Genomic DNA, 22,994 nt, shown 5'->3' on the forward strand with positions numbered 1-22,994 from the left:
CAGCTTCACGACTGGCACTGGGTAGGTACAGCTAAGTCACAGATGGAGAAGAAATGCCTTCTTGGGTTACAAAGTTAAGTTAGATTGCTTTAGGGGTGAGGGAAAAGGTTTCATTTCTTGTCTCCCCCGTCACACTGTAAACTTCCCAACCTCAAATGGACTCATTGCTTTCTGTAAGTTTCTGCTCTAACAAAACTTTTTTTTTTTTACCTCTTTTACTCATGCTACATGATAAAAATTGACCAGATAAAGCCCAGATAAGACTGAGGAGAAGGGAGAAGATTTGGAATTTTGAACTTTGAAGACAGGATAAAGAAGGACTTGCCTCTCAGATCAGGGTTTCTGTTTCCCCAGTATACCGGTCAGGACAGGCCAAGTGATGCTGCAATTTCAGTGGCTTAAGAAAACCAGGGCTTACATCTCACTCCACCATGTCTGCGGTGGGCCAGCAGAGGGGCTGTCCACGTGGCGTTTTTCAAGGATGAGGCCAAAGCAGCCCCCACCTAGAACAATGCTGGTTGCCATGCCTGAGGAGAGGAAGTCTCTGGAAGGCCTCGCTTGAACAATTCAGTGATCCAGCCCAGAAGAGGCACGTGTCACTTCTGTTCATCATTTATCAGTCAGAACTACTCACAGATGGCTCCATGTCACACCAAGGCCAGGAAGTCAGAGCCTAAAGCTTTTGGGGAACAGTCTTCCCAACTACAACCCCCAGTTGCTCTTCAGAACTTATTTTCCCTTATTTTTCTAATTCCCTTTAACCCAGAGAGCTCTGGGAAACCAGAACTGTGCTCATCCTAGGACCTGGCTAAAGCTTGCTTGATTGTTAAGCTTGAAATGTTCTGCCTGAACTAAATAACATGCAAACAGGGGCGCCTGGGTGGCTCCGTTGGTTAAGCGTCTGCCTTTGGCTCTCCCAGGGTCCTGGGATCAAGTCCCGCATCGGGCTTCCTACTCCGCAGGGAGCCTGCTTCTCCCTCTGCCTCTGCCTCTCTCTCTCTCTCTGTCTCTCATGAATAAATAAATAAAATCTTTAAAAATAAATAAATAAATAAAATGCAAATAAAATTGGGGCTGCCACTTTCAAAGCCTGGTGTGGTCCTGAAAAATGTGTTAAGGGGAAAGTTCTATGTATATGGATGATCTTGGAAAACACACAGGCAAGGAAGAAATAGATGTGAAATCAGAATCCCAGCTCCTGTGTGCCATCAGCAGTGAGCCCACAGATATTCACCACGCAGGCCCCATACTTGCAGTCCGGGCTCGGCCTCGTTCCCGCGCACTACACCTTCAATGCACAGTCTTGTTGAGACCTTGCAGGACTGGCAGCCCTGCCCCTTTCTGCACTTGGGTGGAGAGGGAAGTGGGCCCAGGGCCCGGGGAGACAGAGAGCTCTTTAGCACCCTTGGGAAAGGGGGGCTTGCCTTCTGCCAACATCAGCCAGGGGCCCCCGACTGGCTCCTCTGAGGACTGGCCTTGCCCATTTGCATCCCTCCGGCACCTCGAGCACAAAGTACGCTCAGTTAACCAGAGCACAGTAAATATTTGTGGAGTGGAATCAAAAATCATTTGCCCACAGCGTGTGGTGACCTGAGGTGCAGATTTTCTACAGGTAGGTAAACCGCAGGTACACAACTGGGTTACTCATGACATAGCTCGGAGCGCAGACTCTTCTTCGCAAGCTTTCTGGAACAAAGTGTGGATGAAAGAAAGGAAGACAGAGAGGGCTAGGAGAAGGGGAAGAGACAGAGAAGACAAAAGGAGAGAGGAAGAAAAAGATGCGGGAGACAAAGGAGGCAGGAAGAAATCCCCCCCCCCTACTCTGTTAACTGTCTGAGGCTACCTTTGCCCCTCTGCTCAGTTTAGGCCCCAGAGGCTCCTCTCCTTCCTTCCCAGAGGAGAGAGGGCTGCTGGACCCTAGGGCTCAACCCCACTCCCAACACCCCCTGTGTGGCCTCGTCCACCCTTCCCATCCACGCATAGCATGGAAATCAGATCCCAAGCTGCTCCTCCCTCCGGCGGGCCCTGGCCAACTTCCAAACTCCCATCCAGATGAGCCGGAAGGAAGCTCTCCAGCTCCCATCCCATGACCCGGCTGCCTCTGTCCACCCCCACGCCCAGCTCAGAAATGGTGACGGGGAGCTACCGCCGTCCACATGGCTCCCTCGGGCCGGGCCATGTTCTAGGCGTTCTGTGTGCTTTCCCTCCCCACCTGCTTCCAGATGGGGGCCATTACTATCCTCGAGTTACAGAGGACACTGAGGCAGAGAACGGTGACATAACATACCCAGGGTCACACAGTGGTGTTGGCAGATTCAAGGTCACAAAGCCAGAGGGCAGGCAGCAGCAGGGGCTCTGGAGTCCGCTCTCTTCTCCTTGCTTGACCGCCAGTTGGGCTGGGACAGACCACGTGGACCTGTGTGACCCGAGGCAGGCCACGTCCCCCTCTGAGCCCTACAGGCACAGCTGCCTTGATGGGCAGGACGCCAGAGAGAGGACATGGCACACGATGACTACTGGGTGCCTTCACTGCTTGTCTCCCTTGTCACCCCTGCTAGGCCCTCCGCGTGCCCCTGTGACCCATCCTGCCGGGCCCCCCACCTCCTGCTGCTCCTCAGAACATCAGCATCTCTCATGCACACCTTGACATCCATGGCCCAGTCATTTATGGAAAAGTTCACTTGTGTTTGTTCTCCTGTATCTTTCACTTCTCCACGACCCCTCCATTTCAAGCAGCTTCTTGCTACCTGCCTGAGGGATTTGATAAAAGACTTTCTTGGAGACAAATGTGAAACTATGGGAGAGAGAGTGCCAGGGAGAAAGGGGGGGGGGGGCTTTGGGGGAGATTTCTGAAGGGGGGTGGGAGCACCTCCCACCCTGTGCCCAGGGAGGCAGAGGGCACCTGCAGTCACCAAGAGAGGCAGGAACCCGGCACGGTGGCCCCTGTGTCACCAGAGACTCCGGGGCCCCAAGCCTGGTAGGAAAGTCACAGAGCTTGGAGGACAAGAGCAGCAGACGCCTTGGAGGTGACTGGTACCCCCAGCGCATGACCAAAGGGCCTCCGATGCTTTGGTGATGAAGACACTGAGAACCTCTAACCGAAAACCTTACGATTTCTCACTCCCACGTGTGATTCAAAATAGAAATCATACCAAAGCAGGAAATACATAAGAAGAGAGCCAAGAAAGTTCATTTTTTTTCTGATTTTTTTTCTCCCAGCTTTAACACATAAATAAAACCTATTAACTCTAGGTGTACAGTTTGCTGAGTTGAGGCAATTGGAAACGGTATATATAAACTCCAGGACTGCAATCGAGTTACAGAATATTTCCACGGTCCAGACAGTTCCCTCTTACCCGCCCTCCACCATCCATCTCCTGCCCAGACCCTGACTTCAGGAAACCACTGATCATCCTTCTTTCACCTTTCACTATGGTTTTGTCTCTCCTACAATTTTTTTTTTTTTAAACGTAGCCTGCACGCCCAGTGTGGAGCCCAATGCAGAGCTTGAACCCACAACCCTGAGATCAAGACCTGGGCTAAAGAGTCAGACACAACCAACTGAGCCCCCCACGTGCCCCTGCCTTTTCTGCAATCTATGGAAATGGAATCATGCTCTATGTAGCCTGCCATGGCTGGCTCCTTTCACTTAACAAAATTACTTTGAAATTCATTCACCTTAATACGGAATTCCTTTTTTATTGCTGAGCAGTATTCCACAGTGTGGATTCACCACAATCTGTTCATCCGTCCATCGGCCAACAGACATTTGCACGGTTGCCAGGTTTTAGCTAATAGGAGGAGCACTGCAAAGAACATTCGAGTGCAAATCTGCGTATGAACAAATGTTTTCATTAACCTTGGGCAAATACCTAGGACACATTACAGGACATGGCCTACCTCTCCTCCAAAGTGACTGTTGTACCGTTTTTGCATCGCTACCAGCAAAGAAGGAGACTCTCCTATTCTTTTCAATACCTGGTGTTGTCAAGTCTTTTTTATCTTAGCCATTCTACTGAACGTTTAATGATCTGTCACTTTCGTCTTAGCTGCATGTCCGTGATCACCAGTGATGTTAGCATCTTTTCATGTGTTTCTTAATCATTCCAAAATCTTCTGTTGTGAGGCGTTTGTCCAAATCTTTGGCACATTTTTAACCACTATTTATTTTCCTATGATCAGTTGTGATACTACTGAATTCTTCATATTTTCTGAATGCGAGCCCATTTTCAGATACGTGTTTTGCACATATCTGCTCTCAGTCTGCAGAACTGTGCCTTTTGAAGAGCAAAAGTTTTCAAAACTGAAGTCCATTTTAGTAAGTGTTTCTTTCATGGCTCGTGTTTCTGTGTTCTGTTAAAGAAACCTTGGCCTAACTCAATGCCACGAAGATTTTCTCCCGTGTTCTCTTGCTGAAGCATTTATGTGGAAGTTCGAGCACTTATGTTAAGTCTTTGATCTATGTTGAGTGAAATTCGGCTGTCTGGCAAACATGGAGGCTCTCTTTTTTTTTTTTTAATACCAGTTGTTCCAGCACCATTTTATACAATTCTTATTTTATCCCATGTTGTGCAATTAAAGCACGCCACATCAGGATATAATCCCCATGGGCATGACGCAGTCCCCAAGACATTAATAATTGATACGGTTCCAAGGATGTTATAGAAATGAGGCCAGAAAACCCCAACTGATTTTGTCTGTTTCCCCTAGAAAATCCCTCGGGGTGTTCTCTAGTGTTGTCCCTTCGTCTGTATCATTTCACGAGTTGACAGAGGCAAAAGAGAGCAGCCATCTCCTCGGTCCACTGACAAACAAGAGGTTACATCACCGTAAAACCTCCATGGGCCCATTCTATTTCATTTACTAAGGGCCTGACTGGATAATCTAAGAAAGGCAAATGATAACAGCCCCCCTCACAAATTTGCAGGAACCGCTTAATTAATGTCTCTCAATCCTGTGGTCTTTGAGCTCTGTGAGGGGAGGGCTGGGGCCCTGTCTCTATCGTGCCTAGTGTGACAGTGTTAACACAGGGCCATCTAGAAATACGTATTAAATGAGTGATATCACTTTTACCTGCAGCCTGGCAGAAATTATACAATATTGGCAAGACCCAGTGCTGGGAATGGTGTAGGGAAAAGAGAATCCTTATGTACTGATGGTGGAAGTGAATATAAATCAATACAACCTCAACAACACTTCTGGAAAGTGACCCAACAATAATGTGACGAAAATCACTAAGCCAATATATTGGCTGAAAGAATTTGAATACTCATGTCCTTAGCTGTGCCAAAATCACCTAAGGGCCTAGCAACTAGGGTTTGGTTTAAAAAGGTATAAAACCTCCATACGATGGAATACTCCAGCCACTACAAAAGAAATGACCGAACCAGTTAAAGAAGTTACTACACAGTATGTACATATGCTCTTGCTTTTGTATAAATACATAAGCAAATCTAATTACATTCGTATCCAAATATACACATTTTATACAAGTACTAATGGTAGGTATTCCTGGGGGTTGAGATTTTTAAAATCAATTTACCATGTTGTCTAAGTAATTTTACAGAGTATGTATTATTTTAAAAAGGAAAAACATACAGCTATTTTCATTTTCAGAAGGAAAAAATGTCCTAATAAAAGGAGAAAATGTTTCTTAAATCATTAAAACCCAACTCAAGCCCTTACTTCCTCCGAGAAGCTTTCCCTGACACTTCAGCCTACAGAGGTATCTCCCTGCTTGTAAGATGCGAAGCCCTTCCTCTATAATTCAGCTCCTCTGCGCTGTCGAACGGCTGCAGAGTCACCTCTTGGGCTGTGCCCTGGCTCCTGGGCTGTACCTTGTAAGCTCGTGAAGGTTGATGTTGGGGGACCAGTTGCCACTGACCTGATGCAATGCTGGGCACACAACAGATGACCTGCAAGTTCTTGCCAATCACCTTCCTGATGCATTAGAATGGGCTCTGGGTCCCTCACCGCAGGCCAGACTCTGCTAAGCACATGACGTGCGCCACCCCTCATCCTCGCATCAATCACACGAGGCCGGCACGGGTCTCCCACTACACAGATGACAAGACTGAGCCTCTGGTAGATGAAGGGGCTCGCTCCCATTTGCATAGCTCGTAAGTGCCACATTATGTGGCTCCAAGACTCATGCTTCAGTGTATCAACTATGTCTACAGGCTCTCCAGATGTCTAACAGAGCCTCCTCTGGACCTCCTTTCAAGACCGTGCTGTATCAAGATCTACCCTTAACGGAGCTTGGGGGCGCAAGTGTGGGGGGTGGGCAATGAGGAGTTAAAGGAGAGCTTTTCAGGCCCTGCACTCACAGACATGCTCACTTTCAGAGTCTTTCGTGCCTGCAGGTCAAAGCTCCGTGAATTTTAAACCCGGGTTTCAGCATTCCCCCTGCCTGCCTCTCCTCTCTGCCTGCGCATAGCTGTTTAGACGGGAGGATGAGAGGAGTCTGTGTCAATGATTGCAGCAAACAATATTCATCTTTGTCCTTTTTTTGCCCCAGCGGGTAGTGAAAAACCGTGCCTCTCAGACTTGTTTATGACCCTCTCTCTGGAGATGAAAGGACTCCTCTAAGCCTATTGACCCCAAAGTATTGTGAGGTGGCAGGGCATGAAAAAGAGGTATTATCCAAGTATTCAGGGCTAGAGATGTCTCCCCCTGAAACAGTCCCTTGTGTTACGCAGGCAGCCTGAAAAATAATTGTTAAATATTTGGCCCTGAAGTGCAAAGCTCCTGTTTGTCAAAGGAAAATGAACAAAACTAAACAGGAAATAAAAATATGGTGAAAATATTCGTTAGGAAAAAAAAAGAGAGAGAGAGAAGGAGTTAAATTTCTTTGCTATTTGTAAAGAGTTCATGTGAACAACTAAGATAGGACCACTGAGACCCCAGTAGACACACGAACAAAAAACATGGATGGGATTTCTCATACATACAAAAAGGAAATATAAGTGGATAACAAAATATGGGGAAATGTTCAACCTCAATAATTAAAGAGAAGCAAACCAAAACAAGAAGACACTATTTCAGTCCAGCAAATCAGCAAAGGGTTTGTGATAAATGATACATTTCCCCTGACACTGGGAAGGGCAGAGTATAAAGGGGATACACTTACATTGCTGGTAGAAGCAACTGGAATGACCAGCTGAAACTACATGGAAGTACACGTGTCCTTTATCGAGCAATGGGGCTGAGGCACCAGGTGTGGTTACTGGGAGCGTGGGCTTTGGAGTCAGGCTGACCTAAACTTGCCATTGGCAAGTCACATAACGTCTTCGGGTCTCAGTTTCCTCATCTGTAAAGTGGGAATGATAATACATATTTTTTAGATTTGTTGCCAGGAACTACGCAGATCTAAGTCTGACCAATCAGAGGCACCCATAGTACGTTGAGTGAGGAACTGCTGATGTAGAAAAGCAGGGACAGCAGAGAATCCACTGTCGTGGTAGCACCACAAAATCCCATGGCCGTGGCAGTGGTGGCCTCTCTGGACTGACTGTGTACTGGGATTGTGGCGTTCCACCTCCCTTCTTCCTGCTGACTTTTTAGCTATCTCCTGGGCCTCTTAGCATTTCTCTGAGTCACCCCCCATCAATCCTTCGATAAATTCCTTCTCCACCTAAGCCACAGGTGGCTTCTGTTATTTGCCACTGAGAACTATGAACACACAGACTGCAAGGCGTGGACGGAGACGCAGCACCTATGGCTGCGCCACCAATGTCACAGGGGAATTAGCCACTTCCTCCCCTCCTGTGCCCCCTTCCTGCCAAGCAGTAAGGTGAAACGTGCCAGAAGCCAGCCAGCCTTGCTCTTCTAGACACATGGTGACTGGCATGCCCAAATGTGATGGGGGGCGACCTAAGAGAGGGATTCGGAGCCACGAGCGTGCACAGAGCACAGCACACCTCCAACCACCGCGCCACCGCTGTGACTGAATGGTCCTCCAAAATTCATGTGCAGATGCGTCAAGCCGGCGCGACTGCCGGACACAAGAGCTTTAAAAGGGGTATGAAGGTGGGGGCGCCTAGGTGGCAGTTGATTAAGTGTCCAACTCTTGATTTCAGTTCAGGTCATGACCTCAGGGTCATGAGATCCAGCCCCATGTCAAACTCCACGCTCAGTGGGGAGACCGCTTGGGATTCTGTCTCTCTCTGCCCCTCCCCCCATGCGCACACACGCGCGCGCTCTCTCTCTCAAATAAATAAATAAATGTTTATTTTTTTAATTTTATTTATTTATTTGAGAGAGAGAGAGCACATGAGTGGGGGTGAGGGGTAGAGGGAGAGGAAGAGGGAGAAGCAAACTCCCAGCAAGCAGGGAGCCCGATGCGGGGCTCAATCCCAGGACCCCAAGATCATGACCTGAGCCAAAGGCAGACGCTTAACCGACTGAGCCACCGAGGCGCCCCATAGATAAATCTTTAAAACAAAAGGGTTATTAAGGTTAAATGATAGTACATAAGTATGCAGCCCTAATCCAATAGGACAGGTGTCCTGATAAGAAGAGGCAGAGACCCTAGAGCTCGCTCTCTCTGGCATACTTGCAGAGGACAAGCCCTGGGAGGACACCAGGCTGCTGTCTACAAGCCAAGGAGAGAGACCTCCCAGAAATCAACCTTCCAGAACCTCAGTCTTGGACTTCTGGTCTCCAGAACCATGGGACAATAAATGTCCATTATTTAAGCCACAGAGTCTGTTACAGCGACCCAAGTAGACTAATAACACAGTGACTTTAGCTGAGCCCCTCTGGAGAGGATGCTTGTCATATCTACAGCCACCCAGCATCTTTGAGCACTGCAAGTCCCTCCCACTCCAGGGACGACCCAGAACGGAAGCCGGCTCCCAGCATGCCTTGCAGCTAAGATACAGCAAGTGACCTCGGCTCTACCCATCAGACGTACATGCCATGTGGCAAAGGCAGAGCCCAAGAGTCTGGCTCTTTGGAGGAGCTGTGAATTCATAGGACCCTGTCCCACATTCATCCCCAGGAACCTTGGCATCGGTACCAAGTGACAGTGTATTCATTTTCTGTGGCACCCAAAACAAATCACCACACATTTGGTGGCTTCGAACTACAGAAATTTATGCTTTCACAGTTTTGGGGTCCAGTGGTCCAAAATCAGGGTATCGGCAAGGCTGAGCTCCTTCTGAACACTCCAGAGTAGTTGCCTTCAATGGAGAACTCTGATTGACACATACTTGACTTTCCAGCCTCCCTTTTCCAAGTGGAAAATGCAAGGAATGATGCAGATTTCTATGTGAAAGAAGCCAATCTGAAAAGGCTGCACGCCGTAGGATTCCAACTACATGACATTCTGGAAAAGGCAAAACTATGGAGGCAGTGAAATGATCAATGGTTGCCAGGGCTTAGCAAGGAGGAAGGGCTGAATAGGCATAGCACAGAGGATTTTTAGGGCTGTGAAAACGTTCCATATGATACCATAATGATGAATATCTGTCATTCAGCATTTGTCCAAACCCATAGGATGTATACCACCAAGACTGAACCCGAACATAAACTATGCATTTGGGTGATGACGATGTGTCGCGCGTAGCTTCATTGATTGTAATAAAAGTCCCACGCTGCTGGGGAATGTTGGCAATGGCGAGGCTGTGTGTGTCTGGGGGCAGGGATGTATGGGAAATCTCTGTATCTTCCCCTCAGTTTTGCTGTGAACCTTAAACTGCTCTAAAAAAAAATAAAGTCTTCATTTTAAAAGGACATCTTTAAATTGTAGAAAAAAATCATTGAAAAAACAAACAGAAAGATTGGACAAGGATGCTTTAAGATCCCTTCCTGTCCTGACTCTGGGGCCACTCTAGGATCATCAGATGAGCTTGGTGCCTGTAGGCAGATGTGTCAGACCAGTGCCACCAATATTAGGAACTCAAATGGAAATCCTCTGAAACGTGACCTCTACGGGGAGGGGGTGCGTGCGTGTCTTGTCCTCAAAGTGATGTTTCTCAAAAAAGGTTGAATGATGGGTGCGGGTAAACAACAATAACCTTGGAACACAAACCTGATTCTGTGGAGTCAAAATTGTTAATATTCAAGATGGTAAATAAGCTCGTTATGATCATGATAAACCTAGGGCTCCGAAAACAAAATTGGGAATGCTGATCAGCAAGGGAGAGCAGCAAGGACTAATTGCACACAGCAGGGTGTGCATTTCCAGAGCCACAAAAGTGGGAGGGAGGGAGAGCGCTCGCTGGAGAGCTGGGAAAGCTCAGAGGCAGGAGTTCTGAGCCCAGCTTGGCCACCAGCTGACCACGTGGCTGGAAGCACATCATTCCCCTTCCCTGGGTCTCAATAGCCACGTGTGATAAAGCCTCAGAAAAGCAATGTCCCAACAGACAAGGGTTAGGATCTGTTATGTGAAAGGAGTCATATTTTCTCCTTGGTTTTAATTATAAAGGCACTGCCATTTGGACAAGCACATGCGTCTCAATAGCATTAAACTTCAACAAAATTAATCACCAAATAATATCACTTAGGTCACTCCTGACCAGTAATTTTATTAGTCAGGAACAATCTGACTCCCAACTAGCACGAACAAAAGGGGACTTTGAAGCCTGTAATTGGGATCTTCGAGGGGCAAATCTGGCTTAGGCATGACAGATTTAAGGTTTTGAGCCATGTCTTCAGGACAGTGTCTCTCTCCAGCCCACTACTCTGCTGTCCTTGGTGTTTTCATTCTCAGGTGGGCCACCTGCTCGAGGCTTACCTGCTTCAGCTCGTATTCCCTGTGGAAAATGCACGCCTCCTTCCCGACCGCCCCAGCAAGAGTCTAGTGCTTCACCCTGATGTGCCCAGCTGTGGCCAACTGCTCATCCCTCAGCAGGGACAGAGAATGTGCTGTTCTCATTGGCCAGGTCCAAATAGCATGCTCCACCCGGGAGCCAGAAGTGGGATCAGCCCCGCCCACAGCACAAGGACGGAGAGTATGGGCAGTGTGGTTCCCCAGGAGGCCAAGACAGATTCTTTCACAAGAACGGACGCTGAATGTACTCATTCCCTATTGCTTCTGTAACAAATGACACAAACTTAGTGGCTTGAAATGACAGAAATTTATCATCTTACAGCTCTGGACACTGGAAGTCCAAGGTCAATCTTAGTGGGCTGAAGTCAAGATTGTTAGCAGGGCTGTGTCACTTCTGGAGGTTCTAGAAGAATCTGTTTCCTTGTCTGGTTTAGCTGCCTTTGGAGGCCACCTGCATTCCTTAGCTGGTGGTCCCATCCTCCATTCTCAAGGCCACAGCATAGCATCTTCCAATGTCTATCTCTGAAACCCTCCTGCCTCCCTCTTACCAAGACCCTTGTGATTACATAGGGTCCACCCAGACCATCAGAATCATCTCCCTATCTCAAAATCCCCGACTTAGTCACATCTGCAAAGTTCCTTTTGCCATATAAGGTCACATATTTACAGTTTCCACAGATTATGACGTGGACATCTTTGGGTTATTATTCAGACATTATTCAGCTCATCCCACTGGATGAAAAAGATTTTTTTTAAACCACATCTTCATCTGTCCAGAGAATACAAAAGTCAATAAAGATTGATTGTTAACAATGAATATCATATAGTAAGAAGTTTATTGGACACCAAAGTCTAAAGACATAAGTTTGAGTCCAAGCTCTACCATTAACTGGCCCTCTTTCTCTCTCTGGTTTTTTAATCTGTACAACGAATATGCTTTTTTTAACCTGTACAACGAATATCACTGAGTTACTGTGACATGTTCGTAAGAGCACATTTCCATTGCAAAGCATCATACAAATGTAAATTATCATCTCTGGAATGAAATGTGTGGATATTAAATTTCACCCACCTTTTGAGCCATCCAGGCCAAACACAGGCCAGGAGGTTTCTCTCCCCATGGAAGAAAGGTCCCATCTACAGAAAAAAAAAAAAAAAGATTCGTCAGCTTTGAATCTCCAAGTAGCATTGGAAGCCAACATTTGCCAAGAGAGAAAAGGACTTTCTATATTTCTTTAGCTCTCATGAACACATTAACAGCAGCCAGGCCTGGCTGCCCAGATGCCCAAGTTTATTCTGAGTATGATGTTGTGGCTTTGAAGGCACGGGAAGCCACGTGTTCGCAACTCAGTGGCCTGTGGGAAGGAGAAAAGAAAAGAAGGCAGAGAAAGCAGTTCAAATGCCAGGGTCCTGTACTGCCTTCCCTCCTGCCTTAGGACCAAGCCGTGGAGAGATGATCAGAGTGAGGGCATATAGATACTAAGCGGGAGAAGAGTCATGCCATACTTTTCCATAAGGAACTTGGAGGGGAAAGAATGGAAAGAAGCCCCAGTGAGGCCAGCTCTGGCACAGGATGGCAGCATTGGTGGAAGGTTGTGTCTGGCTGGGTAGGAGGCCTGCCCCACCACTCTTAGCTTCCTGTGGCCAGCTCAGGATATGCAGGACTTCGGAAAGCAAACGGCCTCCAGCAGAACCTAGAACCCATGGTGATGCAGTGATCATGGGTCCAGCTTTGGAGAAGACACAAGTGGACCCAAGGCCCCTTGTGGAAAGGAGTTAGCATAGCCAGGTCTGGACTATTTGCAAGGTTGGCTGGGCCCTGGGAACTCTGATTCAGGCAGGGCTGTCACCACTCCCAGAACTGATGAGAGTGGCTTGCTGTGCCCAAAATCTTGGTACAAACAATATCGTTTATGCTAAACAACTGCCTTCCTCTGGAAGTCTGGAACTTTGGTACATGCTAGGCAAAGGGTGCCTACGTGACTGAACCCCAGTGAAGTCCCTGGCCTCCTTGGCTCCGTCAATCTTTCCTGATAGCATTTCACATGTGTTGTCACAACCGGTTGCTAATGAATTAAGTGCATCCCTGTGTGACCGCTGGGAGAAGAGAGAAGAGTCTCAAAACTTGCACCTGGTTCCCTCTAGACTTTGTCCCATGCACCCTCACCCTTAGCTGGTTTGGCTCTGTTCCCATTGTCTGTAATAAATCACAGCCACGAGTATAATTACATGATGACTCCTTCAAGTCCCCGTAGGGAGTCTTCGAAGTTGGTGGCAATCCCTGGCCCAGGCCCCTTATCCCCTCCCTCCAAGTGTCACCTGAGCTCTCTGCCATACACCCAGCTGACGTCTTACACAGAAGCGGGTGGGGTGTGGCATCTCAAAGGCTGAGCATTTAATGCTGAGCGGCCCATCACTTCAAGAGGTTGTATAAATTATTTATTGGACCACACGTTGATTTCCCCCTTCTTACCATTAATCCATTTCCGCTGTATACTTAGGTGCACTCAAGCCCATGTTGTGATTATTGGAAACCGCCCCCTTCCCCACCAGTCTCATTTGTCATCTCTCCTGCCCGCTCAGGGGGTGACTCGGCATTCACTGGACAATCTGATGCCCACCCCCCACATCTGCCCAGCATCTGCACCCCCGAGCACCCACCCTGTGCTCACATCCAAGTCCTCTCAACACCAGCCTTATCTCTGCCAAATACGTATGCGTGTATATATGTACGTATGTATCTATACACACATATGTTTGGTTAACATACGTATTTGTGTAACATATGTCTATGTTTGGTGGCCTCAGTTTCCCTCTCCGTCAAATGAGAGTTGGAATGATACACTATCTGAATTCTTGATCAGTAAAACTGCGTAATTACCTGTGAGGGTGTCTGTGTCTCAGCAAGGACAAATCCGCACCAGGCATAGTGTCTTAATTCAGGTTGCTAGCACAAAAATACCATTGCCTGGGTGCCTTACACAGCAAACATTTATTTCTCACAGTTCTGGAGTCTGGCCGTGAGGGAACCAGAGCCTACTTCCCAGCTATAGACAGCCACCTTCTTGCTGTATCCACGCATGGCAGAGAGCAGAGAGAGGGGACACAGGCTCTCTCGGTGTCTTCTTGTGGGCCACTAATCCCATCATGGGGGCTCCATCCTCATGACCTAATTACCGCCCAAAGGCCCCACCTCCAAATACCATCACATTGGGGATTAGGATTTCAACATAAGAATGGGGGGGGGACTTAATCTTTCAGTCCATAGCACATATATTCTTCGGTGAATTTAGGAATGTATTAAGCCTCCTTTTAAATTCATTATCCTTAATAAAACCTCACAAATCCTCAATTATGTTTATATATGGATTCATTAAAAATTCCCAGTTTTGGAGGGCCCCTGGGTGGCTCAGTTGGTTAAGCGTCTGACTCTTCGTTCCAGCTCAGGTCATGATCTCGGGGCCATGATCTCGGGGTCATGAGATGGGACCCTGTGTCAGGCTCTGTGCTTGACATGGAGTCTGCCTGAGATTCTCTCTCCCTCTCCCTCTGTCCCTCCACCCACTCTCTCTCTCTCTCTCTAAAATAAATGGATAAACTTTTAAAAAATTTCCCAGTTTTGGCTTGACCATGGAGAATAAAGTTTGTGTTTGTTCATTTGTGTCTGGGTGAGTCAAAATAAATACCTTCAGCACTGAAAGTTTTGTAAGTGGGAAAAAATTCCCTGAAACCCAGTGCCATTCCATAAATCAGCACCTGGGAAACATTGGCCTACTAGACCTCAGAAGTCCCTGCCAGCCCTAATGTGCTGTGATTTCTCACATGGAACCCATTCCAGGCAGGTGTCTGGATCAGAAAGTTCTTTTCCAATGCTATAATTCCGTGTTTCTTCGACCCTATGAATCCCCCTGTAACACTCTTGCTTTCCATTTTTAAAATAAAGTTTTAAATTCTTCTTTCTTACTTTAGGAAAGAAGATGCAAGAAGGACATGCTTGAGGATACATCAAAATACCAAAATGTGAATAAACTAAACAGGTCAAAGAAGAAAAAGTGACAGAAAGAAACTTGACCTTCCAATAATAGCAATTTACAAAGGACTTTGTGAGATGGCAAGTTTGTCCAGTACATGTATAATGGAACTTGATTTACCAAAATTCAGTTCTTATCCAAGAATCTACAGTATCGAGTGAAGCTTACAGATAACAGGGAAGGCAAAGCCATCAGCCCCTTGGAAGACTGAAGGCTTCTGGGGGCTTTCTGAGAAGTCGCAACCCCATTATGACGGCTTCCAAATTTGTACCTTCAGTTCTGCCTCCCACTCAAGCCCCGAGGTTTACACTGAAATATCCAGCTGCTTGTTTCTCTCTAGCTCCTCTTGGGTGTATAACATGCATCTCAGTTTGGAGTAAACTGAGTTCAAGAGAGAACTCTTGAATCGCACCCAACCTTGTTGGTTGGTTTTCCCTAGACTTCACCATCTCCTTAAATGGCAACATCTATCCAGTTAAGCCAAAAACATAGCAGTCACCCATAATCTTTCTAGTGGATAGCAATCAGAAAGGCAGCTTTTGTTCAGTTGAAGATTAAGAGAGATCCCAAATAAAAGTGGCTGAAACAAAAGAGAATTTTATTTTGTTCCTTTCTTCCTCCTGTATGTAGAGAAGGGAGGAAGGCAGTTCAGACTTGCTACCCAAGCTCCACTCACAGAGTCCCCAGGGACGCAAGCTCCTGACATCACTGCTCCACCATCTCAGGGTGGGGTCTCCCTCTTCATGGTACAAAATGGCAGCTAGGTTGCCAGTCATTGCATCAGGGGTCCCAGCAGCAGGATGGAAGGAGGCGTGGGAAAGTAGAAGCACACACCAGCTAACTTTCAAGGAAGGTAATTTTGCTAATATTTCATTGGCAGAACTTAGTCATATGACTGTACCTGACTTCAAGAGAGGCTGGGAAATGTAGTCTTTTTTTCAGGTGGCCAGGTGCCCCCCACTAAGTGTGGGAGGTTTCATTACTGTGGAAGAGGACAGACTGGATATTGGAGGGAGTGGGTGGCCAGCAGTTCCTGCCACTTATGGCTTGTGAAACCTATGTGATTGGGCCCCTGTCTGCTATTTGACCTCATCTCCTCAACCTCGTTTTAACGGTGTGGCCACACTGGCCTTTTCGGATGCTGTTTGAACAGACCCACCTTGTTCTGCCTTAGAGCCTTTGGCTTGCTGCTCCCTTCCCCTGGGATGCTGTTCCCCAGACGTGCACATGGCCAGTTTCAGCTCAAACGCCAGTTCCTCAGCGGGGCCTTCCCTGACCGCCCTTTGTGAAGCAGCATCTCCCCACCAGCCAGCCACGGTCAATCACGTAACTGTGGTGTTTTCTACAAAGCACTTGTCACTCCCTGAAAATATCTTTCCTTTGTTCTGTTTGGTTTTGGTTTTGCCTTGTCCCTCCCAACACCAGAACATAAGCCCATCAGGGCAAGGGGCCTCTACTGCCTTGTTTAGAGCTCATCGTCCACATGGGCACGGAGCAGACGCTCAATAAATGTCTGTTACATAAATGAATGAACTGATCGATTCGATTGTCATCAATATTGCCGGAGCTTCCCACACAGACAAGCTGCTGCTGTCTTTGGGGAGTTGTTCGCCACCGAGACAAGGAGGCAAGAATTCATGGGCCCTGAGGCCTCATCCAGAGAGACAGGAGAACAGAGTTTGGACTCTGAGGGAAGCTGTGTTTGGCTCCAACTTCTCTGCCCAAAGCCACGGCCTTGGCCCTCAGTGAACCGGGGAAGAGGAAGATCAGCCGGGCTCTGTAGCGTGTGCTAGCGTGCTCTGTGGACGCTTCCCACTGTCTCCGGGGTGCGAGCACCCTGGGCAGCGGGGCCTGCGGCGCTCAAGGTCACAGTCTCCTTCCCAGTTCTGCTGCCTATGGGCTGGGTCAGTGGAGACGTAGGCAAATTCCCCAGGCCTCCTGTGCCTTGGTCTCCTCACCTGCAAGTTGATGACAATGACAGCCCTCTCTCAAGACTGTTGAAATGATTAAGTGAGTTAAATATGTAAAATACTTTTTAAGCTGGATATATAGCAAGCAGCCAACGTAGCTATTATTAGATGCCCAGCACTTCATGTGTGTTTTCTTTAAGCTTCCCAAAAAACCCTATAAAGCAAGCCTCCCAAATAACCCTGCAAACTATCTCGAGTAAGTCCTAGTTTCTTGGAGCGCTGCTAACTTGGCAGATTTGCCTGGAGTGGCCATCATACTGGCTTCTCGGGCCACCTGGACAACGGAAGTTCTATCTAAATTGTGCTGAGACTTAACTTAACTAAATTGTGCCGAGCTCTGCAGTTGGCACCAAGGATGCCAGGGTGCAGGAAATCCGGAGGCTTACGGGTGACGGGGAGACATGAGCTCCCCAGCATTTCGGTGAACAGTGGTCCGTGCTCTGCCAGGGGCCATGAAGCCTTCCCAGAGGAAAGGACATCAGATGGGAGTCTAGATAGAACAAGGAAGCAATCACTAGGCAAAAATGTGGGGTGACGGTGTGGGAGAGGAAGAAGGGTGGATTCACAGAAAGAGCGCCTCCCACTGGAGGGACGAAGGCACCAAAGAGCACAGGGATCTGTGCGGTTCCCTGCTCAAACTAGAATGATGCCTGGCACATGGTAGGTGCTCAAGAAATAGTGGCTGATTGACGAGGAAATTAAGGTAAGTTAGGCCTTATTCCTTCCAGAGAAAAGTGAGGCTCAGAGAGGCTGAGTAATTTTCCCAAGGTTCACAGAGCCAGCAAGCTCTGTATCCAAGACTTGAATCCATGGCTCTCAACCATCAGTTAAATATGAACATAGAGTAACATATGTTTGAGACTGGGTGAATATAACACAGCACAAGAGCTTCTGGCCTGGTGTAAGCCAAAGGGTGAGAATCTTCACTGCTAACCTGTTAGTCCAGATGAGCAGATATCCCAGTGTAGAATGTAACCCGAGGGTCTAGAACAGCACCAGACGACAATGCTGGAGGTAGAGGTCAGAGGCAAAGGCCTGGAGGGGAGGGCCCCAGGACTTCTCAGCCCCGTCGCCCTGGCCTCTGCACCATCAGGGGCCCTAATGGGCTGCGTCTGTGCTCCCTGTGGTCCAGCTTGGCTCCTGGTAATAGCAACATGAGTACTAGCTCCCACCTGCTTAGCACTAAGCACCAAGTCAAGCAGAACTTAGAGGCAGCCAGATTTGAGTTCACACGCTCTACTTCCTAACTGAGTAGCCTTGAGCAAATCACTTGATTTCTCTCTGAGCCTCAGCTTCCTCATCTGCAAAATGGGAATAAATAATACCTACTCTCTGGGGAAGATCTTAGGAAGATCAAATGAGATGATAGAGGAGAAAGGAGAGAAGATAGAGGAATGTTAAGTTATGTTAACTTAATGTTAACTTAATGTTAACACTTCCCCCCTCAAAAAAAAAGACGAGAAAAATCCACAGGCCAAGCAGAACGGTTTGTTGGACTTCCTGCAGTAAGGGAGAGCATCACCGTCACAACATCTGAGGGATGTCTCAGAGGGAGGGTGTCTGGGAGGACAGTGACAGGGTTTAGGGCTGGAGATGATGGTTTGGAGTGAGTCTTGGAAAGCCGGGAACTGCCGGGGGTTGGGCAAATAGAATATGATACAATAGCTTCTGGCTTGGTGCTAGCCAAGGTGTGGGAGTCTTCCCAGCCAAGCTGTTATTCTGATGAGCAAACTATTTTCGTTGGTTTACGGTCTTATAGTCCAGGAATAATTTTTTTTTTTTTTTTTTTTTTTTTTTGCCAATATGAACAGAGGGACAGGGAAATGTTGGTTCGGGGCTGAGCATGTCATGGAGCTTGCAGAGGAATGACCTCTGCTCTCACAACCATTCCTGGAGGAGTCAAGGAGGGGCCTTGTCTGACCTTTTGCCACAGTCCCAGGAGGTAGATCTTGTTCATTCCTGCTTGAGAGGTGAGGAAACCGACATCAGGCAGCCATTGGTGCTACTCCAGAGAGACACGAGACTCAGAGAGGTTAAGGAACTTCCCCAAAGGCCACAGAGCAAGGAAGTAGTCCATCTGGGATTTGAATCTAGCACTTCAGACCGTGAGTTGGACAGGGACATATAATAATAGTTCCTTAAACCAAACAATAACACGTAGAGCTACCTAAGTATTATTTGTAATAGCCCAAATCAGAAAAAATAAAACAGCCCAGCCACAGCGGAAGGGCTGGATAAAACTCAGTGGAGTAGCACGTGGAACCCCTACAGCAAAGGAAATGAAGGAGGTGCTGCCACATTCAACCACATGGCAGATTCTCACGAGCACAACGTCAAGGGAAAGAAACCAGACACCAAAAAACTACCTACTGTGTGCTTCAATTCACAGAAGGTTTATAAACAGGCAGACCTAACCCACACATTGGAGGACAGGATGGCAACTCCCTTTGGGAAATGGGTAGGGGGCAGGGGGCAGGGGGTGGGCAGGATCGCAGGGGGTTCCCAGGAACTGGGAAAGTTCCATTTCTTCCCCTGGCCGCTGCTCATGCAGGTGTGCCCACCTGTGCTGACTCACTGGGGCGCACACTTCTGGTGGTGCCTCTTCCTCTCTATTTTTATTTAAAAGTTTTGGTTTAAGCAGGGATATGTGCACTTCGCTTTAAATGTTAATTTCAGGATCAGTATTCCAGAAGATGTCTGTGATCATGCAAGTTGAAATTAAATGAGCTCATGCCCCAGAAGCACTTAGCGTGGTGTCTGGAACGGAGACCTATGTTCAGTAAATGCTAGCAAGTGTTATTACTACTATTATTATGTCTGTGACTTTCCGAACGGCAGTGGAGAATTTCTGAAAAGCACAGCACATCTAATCCCCAGCTCCAGTGCCAAGAGTTCGCCTAAAGAGAGGCGCAGGGCGGGGGGAGGGAGGGGGGCTCGGGGGCGGGTACTGAACAAGGTGACATCCCCCACCGCCCAGGCAGGGTATGAGCGTGGCCACGGGCCACAGGCAGGCTGGCAGCGGGGCGGTGGGCGCCTCAGGAGGGCCCAGCTGCCTGCCAAGCTCTAGCCCAGATCCCTTCCCAGGTCCAGATGGTTTTCTTTGCCCATTTTCCATGACCCACACAGGACACCTTTTTATAACGTGAGGCTTCTGGACTCAGCCAAAGCACAGGCGCTTGTGTGCGTAGGAAAAGCAAAGCAGCTGTCGGGAACCGCCGGCCTCCAGTGCCAGCAACCACGGCTGTGGACTTGACCGCGTCCCACACCGAAGCCCTTCTCCTCCTCCTCCCGGGGCACCTACACCCCTCCCCCTGCTTGCACCTTCGCTCCACTGCCACCCAACTGTGCGGCCCCCCACCGGGTCTCGTCCCTCCCCCTCCCGTGTGCACAGTGCTGCGTTCACACTTACACACTCACATGGTCATGTGTTCACGCTGACGCACTCACTCATATATGCTCACTTGCTGACAGTCACACGCTCACACTCACACGTCCCCTACGCACACACCACACACACACACGCTCCCACACATTCACACGCATTCTCATATACATTCACACTTCGACTCATCAAGAACAACTTGTGACCGAGAAATGCCCTCTGTTCACCAGCAGAGCCTTGTGAGCCCAGGGCAGAGTCTCTCCAAGCACGGTCCCCACCCCACATCTTCTGTGACCATCTCCACATAAACACTCCCACCCTCCTCAGGCAGGCCCCAGAGCTGCTGAGGCAGAATCATCACGGCCCAGGAATCTGCATTGTAACAAGATGCACAGGTGGTTTTTACTCACAGAAAACCTAGGACTCAGGGTTTTCTAGAGAAACGGCAGAGAAGTTGTGATGGGTGCAGCGAAACTAATTCCAAGGCAGGGGTGCAGAGGGGAGTGGGAGTCCACGTCTTTGACCCACCGCCCTCCTGCTCTGAGCACCACGAAGGCGGGTCTGGCTGAATGTGGAGGGGGCTGGGATGGGCCACAGAGCCAGGGAGGAAGGCAGAAGTTGAGTGACTTCTCTCACAATTCTGTGAGCTGACCAGCTGGGTCATTTCTTCTAGTGTCACTTGACGTCTCCCACGTGGCTTTAGGAACATTCAAAATGGCTTTCCTTACATGTCTGGCACCCCGGCCAGGATGGCTGGAAGGCCGGACACCACCCCCGCATCTCCAGGGCTTCCTTACATTGCAGCTGGATCTCAAGAGTGGGAGTTTCCAGAGGAAAGAAGTCCTTCTTCCTCACCTCAGATTTTCATGCAATTGTTAAATAATCTTGAACAAATTCTTCTTTGTTTAATAAAGTTAACTATTTTTGTATCACCAACTAGCATTTCCTCAGTTCATCCCCAAGAGTTTTTGATAACATCAGTTTTCAAGGAAGAAAACAGGATGTTGTGACAATATCCACATTTTCTGTTTTACGAGAGGCAAAACCTTTCCTGGAGTCAACCACAGATGGGGCACCTTCCCTACAGATGTCAAAGAATTCCTCCAAGACAGACCATTTGTTTTCAGATATGAAAATTCAGCATGAAGTGTATTAAATTTCTAGATAAAGACGTTAAAAAAAATCCTAATGACCTCGGGTTTATCAAAGATTTCTTACATAGAACGCAAAAAAGAAAATCTCAATAAATTGGGCTTTACCAGAATGTAAAATTTTTGCTCTTCAAAAGACAGCCATGAAATAGAAGATATTTTCTGGACAGAAAATATTTTCTAAACACAGAGCGGACAAAAGGCTTGTATCTAGAAAATAAAGAGTACTTAAAACTCAACAAGAATAAGATAAACCCAATAAAAAATGGGCAAAATATTTAAACAAATGCTCCACCAAAGAAGTGATACAGACGGCAAAACACACGCATGGAAAGATGCTGAACATCACTGGTCTTTAAGGAAATACAAATTAAAACCACGGTGAGAGAACACCACACGCCACTAGAATGGCTAAAATTAAAAAGACCGATCGGATCAAGTATTGGCAAAGACACCGAGCGACTCTCAAAGTCTGCAGGCGGTCTGTAGACTGTGCTCCAACCTCTTTGTAAAACAGCATGGCAGCTTCTTAAAAAGTGAAACATATCCCAAAGTGTGACCCAGCCCGTCCACTTCTAGATATTTACCCAGGAGAAATGAAAGCATACATCCACACAAAGACCGGTACACGGATGTTCGTAACTGCTTTATCTGCCAGTTAAGAACTAGAAACAAACTGAATATCTCTCAACAGGTGAACCAATAAACTGTGGCCTATCCATACAATGGAATGTGACTCAGCCACGAAAAGAAACAAATTATGGATATACAACAGGATGATTCCATTGTGTCTCAAAACAATGATGCTGAGTGAAAGAAGAAGACACAAAAGAATACATACCGTATGATTCCATTATATTAAGTTCTGGAAAATGCAAACTAGTCTTTAGTGGCAGAAGGCAGATGGATGTTTTCCCCTGGGCACAAGGATGGGGAACAGAGAGAAACAGATTACATGAAGCCATAAGGAAGATTTTAGGGGTGATGGGTGTATTCATGATCTTGATTGTGGTGCCGGTTTCACAAGTGTACAAATATGTCAAAACTTATCAAGTTATGCAGTTTGTTACATGTCAATTATACCTCAAAAAAGCTGTAATGAAAAAAAATATATATATATATACATATTGGCCTTTACTTGTTTGGGGCAACTCTTTGCAGCAGGAAAACTACTCTTGGATTCCATCATTTATAAATCTTACAAATGCTACACCATGACACATATGCGTGAACTACACGTATCCACCTGGATGAAGAAGCTATTTTTAGTTTCTTACATAAACGTCTTCAGCATCAGGGGGACGTGTCATCAGTACCTTGACTTAATTATATTCTCTGAGGGTGGAACCTTCCCGTTTCCTCATACTGCATCTTATCCTGGCATTTTCCTCGCTAAAATTTTACTGGCTTTATTAGGTTTGCACCAACTGGGTGGCCTGGCCTTTCCTCTTCTGGGCATTCGGTTCTGCTCCTAGGTCACGTGCTGCCTGCGCCTGAGTGACTTTTTCTCAAAAGCTTTACACTGCTTGTGATTCCAATAACTGTTTAAATGACCAGCTCTTTCCTTATCAAGCGGCCGTGGCCTGTGGCTCTGTGTCTTTTCAGTGGGCCAAGCCACTGCTGCACTGTCAGGCTGTGTGCCACACGAGAGGACAATGGGACAGGACCCTGTGGATCACCGGGCTG

The 22,994-nt window shown here is 47.5% G+C and overlaps 2 protein-coding genes across 4 annotated transcripts in view; both read right to left on the minus strand.

Annotated features, from left to right (window-relative positions):
- The window catches only part of CHST11 (carbohydrate sulfotransferase 11), a 261,730-nt gene extending 254,517 nt beyond the window's left edge, over positions 1–7,213 (minus strand). The window contains exon 1 of the mRNA XM_048217932.2: positions 7,130–7,213. The gene's annotated coding sequence lies outside the window, so the exon portion shown is untranslated. The remainder of the gene's footprint in view (positions 1–7,129) is intronic.
- Positions 7,214–7,225: 12 nt separating this feature from the next.
- Positions 7,226–22,994, minus strand: part of TXNRD1 (thioredoxin reductase 1) — a 211,143-nt gene continuing 195,374 nt past the window's right edge. For all 3 annotated transcript variants that reach the window (XM_048217930.2, XM_048217927.2, XM_048217928.2), the window contains exons 15-16: positions 11,847–11,911; positions 7,226–7,309 (exon numbers count right to left, since the gene is read on the minus strand). In XM_048217930.2, the coding sequence (XP_048073887.1) occupies positions 7,306–7,309; positions 11,847–11,911 (69 nt within the window). In that variant the 3' untranslated portion in view covers positions 7,226–7,305. The remainder of the gene's footprint in view (positions 7,310–11,846; positions 11,912–22,994) is intronic.

This window comes from Ursus arctos, unplaced genomic scaffold, assembly GCF_023065955.2.
Source record: "Ursus arctos isolate Adak ecotype North America unplaced genomic scaffold, UrsArc2.0 scaffold_21, whole genome shotgun sequence".
NCBI lineage: Eukaryota > Metazoa > Chordata > Mammalia > Carnivora > Ursidae > Ursus > Ursus arctos.